Raw genomic sequence first — 8355 nt, forward strand, 5'->3', positions numbered from 1 at the left:
TGGTGGGCAGGTGTGAGGGTGTCAATGGTGGGCAGGTGTGAGGTGTCAATGGTGGGCAGGTGTGAGGTGTCAATGGTGGGCAGGTGTGAGGGTGTAAAAGGTGGGCAGGTTCAGAATGTAAAATTCATTTGTTAGACCCCTGAGAGCAGCAGTAGAACTATTCAGCACAGGAGGAGGTACAGTTCAAAGGTGAAAATTAAGGATGCTGTGATGTTCAGGGTTTCAGCAAGAGCAAGCAGACAATCTCCCCCATCACTGTGGCCAAGGCTGAGGAACTGCAAACAAGGGGACAGACAGAGGAGTCCACATCAGCCACGCGGAGCTTGTTAAACAGGTGGTAAATGGCAGATGCTCAGTGTTCTAGAACTGGAAGGGTCTAGAACTACACAGACACATTCTAGGCTGTGTTATGATACAGAATGCCTGTAAAGTCTAAAAGAAGAATGAATTTTGCCAGGATCCAGGAGATATGAAGGGAAGTGAGTGGGCAGGGCCATCAAGTAGTGAAGCAGTGTGTGGATTTCCTCTGTAGGGGTCAAGGTCCTCCTGTCTTTGTGGGCCACACAAACTGAGTACTGATTACACAGACAAGCTCAAGGGATTTCTGTGGACCTGAGGAGGCTGTCTGTGAAAATGGGGGGGTCTCCTCTGTCTCAGAGGGGAATACAAGGGACAGGCTTGTTTTCATAGATAACAGCAATCAGGGGTTGAAACTATCTTCTTAAGTTATAAATAAAGACTGGATCTTGAAAGTTGGAACTAGTGGTCATAAATGTCAGGTCCAGTGATGTCGAAAACATAAGCTCAGAATGGGGGTGTCTTGGCTTATCATACACAAGTGTGAAATGGTTTCCGGGTTTTTGCTGAAGGTGAGCTCAGTGATGTGGCTGGAATGAGGCGAGAGCTGAAGAAGAGGCTATGGAGCTGTGCACTGACTGGAGTGCCCAGCACTGGTCAGCTGTCTGTGCCTCCTGGAGAAAGGGCCAGCATGGGCTGGGGCAGGTTTGTGGGAAGGGAAGTCACCAGAGGCCGCAGCCAACTGGACATGCCTGACTCAGAGAAAACAAAGGCCCAGGCTGAGGGACGCAGTGTGGCCAAGCAGGACGAGTGCCCCTCAGCTCAGCTTTACCAGTGAAGGGAAGGCACTGAGGAGAGGCAACAGGGAGATGACAGCAGGAAGAGGTCCTTCCAAGGAGGGGTCTATGGCCAGGGTACGCTCAGCACAGGCAGGCAGAGGAGCAGCCCTGGGGGTCGTCAGGGGACCTGATCTTAGATTCCTGCTACTCCCACAGTCCTGTAGATAGCCCCCACCAGCATGTCCCCTACTCAAGGACAGACATAAGGCCTTTGTCCTGAGGGCCATTTCCTTTACCTGGAAAAAACACCAAGTGGAGTTAGGCCTGTTGATGGCAGTACGGGCAGTCCCCGAGTTACTGACATCCAACGTAGGTATACTTCACACTGATGAATAGAGGCTACTATAGGTAACAGCCTGCACCTGTTCCAACTTCCATACAAATTCAACTTAAAAACAAATCTACAGAACCTATCTTGTTCATAACCTGGGCACTGCCTATTCACACCACTCGGGAGGGAGGCTCAGCAGGTGTGCATCACTTTTCATGGGCCCTTGATTTTAAAATCTACCATCCTGCAGAAGGCAATGACACCAGTGGTTGCTTCCACTAACGAAGGATGAGTTTGGGACAGATGATAGGCATTTACTGAAGCTGCCCATCTCTTGGCAGTCTCATATTAAAAAGTAACCTGGAACCCCCCCAAAGGGACATGCAAGGGTCCCGACTGAGTGTTACATGTGGGCTGGGTGTAGTGGCTCACACCTGTAATTCTTGCACTCTGACGCAGGAAGATCACTTGAGCTTAGAAGTTTAAGACCAGTCTGAGCAAGAGCAAGACCCCATCTGTACTAAAAATAGAAAAACTAGCCAGGCATTATGGCAGGCAGCTGTGGTCCCAGCTACTGGGGAGGCTGAGACAAGAGGATCAGTTGAGCCTAAGAGTTTGAGGTTGCTGTGAGCTATGATGACACCATTGCATTTAACTTCAGGGCCACTGAGTGAGACTCTGTCTCAAAAACAAAGAAAAAGAAAGAGTATCACATGAGAAGTCCTTTCATTTTCTTAACAACCTTAAACAATGCCAATCAGACTTGCCCCCAAATCAATTCTGTGAAATAGTCAGTCTCCCCTTAATCTGTATTTGTGGGGCTTTGGTTGGCCCCATGGATTCATCTCCATGGAAAGTTAGAACCATGCCAACTATGCCACTTACTTGAACCTGGAACTGCTTAGCTGTGGTATTGTTTCAATGAAATAGTGCACTTCCCCTGAATATAGGGAATAAACTTATAAATATTTTGTAAAGTCTGCTTCTACTTAAAAAAACGTTGAGCTCAGTATGGTACTGAATTGAATTGATTAAATATAGAACATGAAATGGAGATGTGTCCATTTCCTTCCCCCAGAACACTCTGGCTCTTCCACTGACTAATAGATAATGGGCAGGGATTTTATTATTATTTTATTTATTTTATTATTTCATTATTCAATAAATGTGGCTTATGTTAAGAGTGGATGTTTTAAGATCCCTAGTTAAAAGCTACTTTCCTTCCCAGATGGTACCTAAAAAAAGGGAAAATTAAAATCTTATTGTCGTATCTTAGAGGACTTTTGTGTTTCTAGTTACCCAACAGTCCTAAGAGAGACCCCATGCCCTTGAACATAAGGCATACTTTACAAAGAAATTCAGAATTGAAGAATCTGGAGAATCCAAGGAACTCAGAGGCCTGACTTTGCTGCCAAGAATCACATGCACTCACAAATAATTAATCATTGTTTAATGCACAGGTGTAATGCACACTGGCAGTCCCCACCTTATAGATGGGGTGTGTTTCTGCATCATTTCCTTTTCCTTTTTAGAATATGTCTTCAAATTTACTGGAAAAGTCAATGTTTGATACTCAGAATGCATTTCGCCATCAAAAAGATAGTCTAAAATATCACTCCAGTATGATTTTGGGCCATGAGAGTTTGAAATATTTAGTATTTTAAATTAAAAATAGGAGAAAGGAATAGCCTATAACACCTGTGACTAGCAAGTAAAAATTAAAATTTGAGATGAAGAGGAAATTTATAGTGATGTTTTGTGTTGCCTCCAAAAGAGACTTATGAAACTTTTAAGCATCTTAAAGGTTAATAGAACCATTTATTATAATTTAATAGCATTTAAAATGTCAAACTTTTTCTTGTTAAGGTGCATGATTAGACATACTATTCTCCTCATTTGACGTTTAAGGCCTTCAGATGGAAAAAAGTCAAGGAGAGAAAAGAAAGTCAAAAGACAGAAAAGAGAAAGTATAAAAATTAACAAGTTACAAGCATATTGATATTTTCCTCAGGTAAACAGGGACACAAACTGGCATAAAGAAGATAGAGGTGGTCAAAAAGTCTATGTTTTTAATTTTCAAGAAGGGTACTGAGGGGCAAAGAGGGCAATTCTCCATCATGACCACAAGGTGGCGATATTGGCCAAGAACAGTTTGGTTGATGTTTGGGTGGGGTGGTCTTTAAGGGCTACTGGCCATTACAGTGAACAGGAGATTTGCAGTTTGAATACTGGGGGGAATTGAACAAGAGAGACACTAATACCTCATCAACGTATTTTTATAAATATATACACAAATTGTACCAAAATATAAATATTATGTTTTAAAGACTCCAAATACAATGTTTTAATATGCAGCGATTTTTACAGACTAAACGTTTTAATTACCAAAGGATCTGCTTCAACATTACAATATTCTTGAGTGTACACCCTTCTCAACAGAAACATGTCTTAGAATACATTATCTTACTCTTAAGTGCATTTAACTTTTCAAAATATTTCAATGAGGAGGGGGAGGGTAGAGGACACTTGTCAGGAGGAGGGAGGGCAATTGGCCGGATCGCACTTAAAGTGCAGGATATGAGGGTGTTCAGCACACCCCCGGGTGAAGGTCTCACTACAACTTGAACTCTACCTTGGAAGTTAAAATAATGTAACCTAAACGTTTGTACCCTCATATTAATTTGAAATTAAAATCATTTCAACAATATGATTATTCATCTCAAAATTAGTATCATTTCTCTGTACTAGTACCTTATGTTTTTCTATGGTCAGGTAAGCACAGACATATACATGTACACATATATCAACATTCACATATACATATGTACGTATCTCACAGAAATAAATGTTAAGCTATTATCAAACAAGTATCAGTGAGGGAAAGATTCCTATGAATGTTACATACTGGAATATTAGTCAGTCTGGTTTGTGGGAAAAAGGGTATATCTGTACTGCTAAATCCCTTAGATATCAGGTAGTTTTTGATAATCAGGATGTCAGAAACCTAAACTGTTATTGATGTCTTTTAAATTAGAGTCTGTCTTCATAATTGTCACACTCTTAACAAACACAAACTGTTCTGATGTTGTTTTATAATATTAGAGAATTTACTAATACTGGTTTGAAGACCTAGGTCCTAAGGGGGCTAACAACTTGTATGCCTTTAAACATTCAGCTCTCTGTATATTTTTAAAAAAGCCCTCTTTTGTTCTTTAAAGGACTACTCCTTTGAGGGTGTTGCCCAAATAAATTTATCATTTATCAGCTCTCAATACCTAAAAAAGAAAAGTGAAATTAACATCTGTTTTTGGTTTAACAGTTCCGATCAGAGAAGGTCCCACCTGCGGCAAGTATTAACAGTAGGTCTGCTCAAGCACTGAGCACCAGAGAATAACAGTCTAGAAGCCTGTGAGTCTTCCCTTGTCCGTTCTGGTGTTAATGCCCCAGAGCAAGACATGGAGAGCATGTGTCTCTCCCTCTGTCCCACAGAACTGTAAAAATTATCTTGAAACTGTGTGTTGTTTGACAGTGACAGAAAGTATGGCCATTTATCCTCCCACTCAATAAAAAGGAGACAATCATGCCAGGAACAACAGCATCAGCAGAGTAACGATTCCATTAGTACCGTTCCTTTGCCTCCCCTTAGTGTTACTCTACTGCCACGCCCCTCGTCACTGTCTGAACCTTCCTTTTGTACTTCATTATGTAAATGATGTCCCCAATGGTAGATATTTAATGAATGGAATGGTAGATATTTAATGAATGGAATGGTAGATATTTATCTCCTTTTTTCAAGCATAAAGGAAAATGTTGATGAAGTAACATGCACTCACAATATTTACACGATGGAAACTGAGTACAAAATAAACACATATTTCCATTCTCTAGAAGCAAAGTGTATACTTACGAGAGAAAGATTTGGGAATTATTGCATGAAAATCCCTAAAGTCATCAGCCCCATATGCAACTGCAATAAAGAAGGCAGAAAGAAAGCTGGGTTGTGATACCGTTGCAGAGATACAGTTAGAGTTTTGACATAAAGATTTATTTATTTATTTAAAAAAGAACTTACTATTGCTCAAAATCATTGTTTTGCTACTCATCTGCTATGGTTGGCTCTCATAGGACAACAGAAAAGTGACCACTCGGAAACAGGCTACAGCTCCCTGGGATTTCGATTCACAGCGTGATATCACATAGAGTGGGTTGGAGCAACCACTGACGGGTTGGACGTCTTAGCAGGAGCAAACCCAAACGTTCCAGAACTATGAGAAACCTGCAGGAGAACTGGCCCAAGACTTCAGCCTCACCCCAGAGCACCTCCCCAGAGAGCACTTGTCTCCAGAAAAGCAATGTGTTTTTTAATGAGCTGGCCATGTTAAAAATGTTCTTCATTCAACTTTTTCTTAGAAAATGTGTATAAAAAATTGGAAACTGTTCATGTAACACTTTGGGTAGGGAAAAATTAATGTTTTCCTGACCCCCCACTACGCCCCCCATTTCTGAGAGCGGCTGTTATCAGCAGCAGAGACGCAGTCTGCCTTCAGGCTTCACCTTTCTTTTCTCTTTCAAAGGACAGTTTCCCGAGTGTTCCTATTTCTTAAGACTTAGTAGATTCTGTACATTCACATGTGAACACTCACACACACACGATTTTCTTTCCAAGAGCCGCAGCCCAGTGATTATGAGAACCACGTGCACAGTGCAGCTGCTGAATGATGCTTGTTGGACGCAATGCTAAGTAATGGCTCGGAGTGACCTACCGGAAACAGACCTTTTGAATCTTGGCTAAACCAGTGTTTTCCGAATTTCTCTGACCACAGACCCTCCCTCTTTTCTCCACAATAAACTTAAACTATTAGGATAATGGGCAAACACAGCTTGGGGGACACTTCGAAAGCTGCCTGTTGAGGTGACTGGCAAAACCTTACTCTGGAGTGCTGCTAGCTCAATCCTAATGGATGAAGCCGACACCCCACAAGTCTGTCCCATCAGGCGGCTGTCACAGAGGCTCAACTCCACAGGGAGGTGCCTGCTGGCCAGCCAGAGCCAACTTTATAACCTTTGCAACCCTCACTCGTCTTCACTGACCGCTCACCCTTTCTGCAAACTTGTGACGTCAGCTACTCTGCATGATGGGGCCGCTACCATTTCAGATGATGGGAGTAAGGTGTTTTAAAGGGCATTACCTTTTGAAAATAGGGATATTGTAATAGGCGATAGAGTATGAAACTCTGACGAAGTGGAAAACACTGAGGTATGCCAGATAATGGTGTAACAGCCATGTGGTGCTTATGATTTGATGGTTAACTTCTTTATACACCCTCTCCAGCCCTGCGGCCAGAGCCGTCCCCTGTGGTAAGTGTGATGACTACAACAGTGGAAAGGATTCACCCTATCCTGAGGGGTAAAGGAGCTTAGGGATTAGAATTGATACAGTGTATCTAAAACTGGTCTCATGGTCAGAAAATGCAGACTTGTGCTTTCTTGAGTAATCAAAAAGTAAGCCTTAAAAAACCGACTTCTGCCAGGACCTGCCCCCCCCCCAACATTGCCATTTAAAATAAACAATATTCCAACAATACACTATTGGACATCAAATGTGAATCACTTTCCAAAAGATTCCATTTTAGCCTAGTGTAATTCAAAGTAATTTGTCAATTCCTGTCCTAAATATTTGATTCCCTAAAAATTACAAGAAGTCTAAAAAGCAAAATATAGCTTTAGCTATCAAGTTGTTCCACATCCCCAGTGTAAAGCTAAATTAATAAGAGCTCACTCTTGTTCCTGTGCCATCCATGTTCAAATGTACAACTTCTGAGTTTAGAAAAAGAAGTGTACGTTATTCTAGATGGACAGGTAATTATGTGTAACAGCGGAATGTGGAATCGTGGTGCTGTGCTGAAGTCCAGGGTCTTGCGGCAGCCTCTCACTTCATAAAGGAAGGGGCGCATTTCTCATCAGCAGCCATTCATCCCCACATTGTCCTAGGAGGCAGACACTGAGGAAACTGGAGCTCAGAGGAAGTTCTGGAATGTGCCATCTCCGTGGTTAGCACGTATATTTGAGAATTTGAGATCATATCTTGTTAATACATAGTAATTAGTATTCAAAACTCACACTCTCCCAGTGCAAGTGTCCCGGGCTCTGGAGGACCGTGGAAGCTGTGTGTGCTGCTTGGCTGGCACTGGAAAGTGTATGAGCTACTGCAGCTACATAAACACACACGTGTAAGTGGGCTTGTGCATGCATGTGCTCACACGTGCACACACACAAAACACACACTCTTACCTATCGTGGGACACAGGGAATAACCATGCACTCACCTGTTATAGGGTCCTCAGTGACCTGATTACCAACCAAGGAGCCAATGACTCAGGCCCCAGTAGCTCTGTCCCTGGCAGGGACCTCAGGGTCCAACAGCTAAGTACCAATAGCTAAGCCTGGTATTCCTCACTCCACATCCAGGGCAGGTGACTGGAAATGACACAGAGGAGGCGAGGGTGCGCGGTGGTTCCCGAGAGCTCCCCACGCACCCTGCACTGCCTGGCAGTGAGCTGTGGAATAGGCCCTCCAACCTTGCCTCTCACTCATGGGGCAATGTGCAGGTGCAGACTCTACTTGCCCTGCCTTTCAGGTGGCCTCCGGCTTGCCACCGAAGCAGTGACTGTGGTGCGGGGAGAGTTATTATTCAGTGATTAACTCTTAGCCTTGCTCTCATTTATTTAGTAAATTCCACCTAAATTTCAGGCCATTGTTTTATAAAAGAGCACAGATTAAGAATATGTTAAATATTTTTCTAAATTTCCAAAGGACATTTTTTTTATTCTTTTAAACTCATTTGGCAGGAATTTCTCTTCCCCAAACTGTCATGGCACATTTTCAGATCAAATGCTATGAACACCCCAGATTCTGAATCCTGTTCAGACTGCCACATTGATGAACATG

The 8355-nt window shown here is 42.6% G+C and overlaps 1 protein-coding gene across 3 annotated transcripts in view; it reads right to left on the reverse strand.

Annotated features, from left to right (window-relative positions):
- Positions 1–8355, reverse strand: part of IKZF1 (IKAROS family zinc finger 1) — a 100019-nt gene that overhangs the window by 30867 nt on the left and 60797 nt on the right. Inside the window, exon 4 of one of the 3 annotated variants that reach the window (XM_023517888.1) lies at positions 5315–5374. The exons of the other annotated variants lie outside the window; for them this stretch is intronic. Coding sequence (XP_023373656.1) covers positions 5315–5374 — 60 coding nt within the window. The remainder of the gene's footprint in view (positions 1–5314; positions 5375–8355) is intronic. 3 annotated transcript variants of the gene reach the window in all.

Source organism: Otolemur garnettii, unplaced genomic scaffold (genome assembly GCF_000181295.1).
Source record: "Otolemur garnettii isolate 467f Iridium unplaced genomic scaffold, OtoGar3 scaffold00123, whole genome shotgun sequence".
NCBI lineage: Eukaryota > Metazoa > Chordata > Mammalia > Primates > Galagidae > Otolemur > Otolemur garnettii.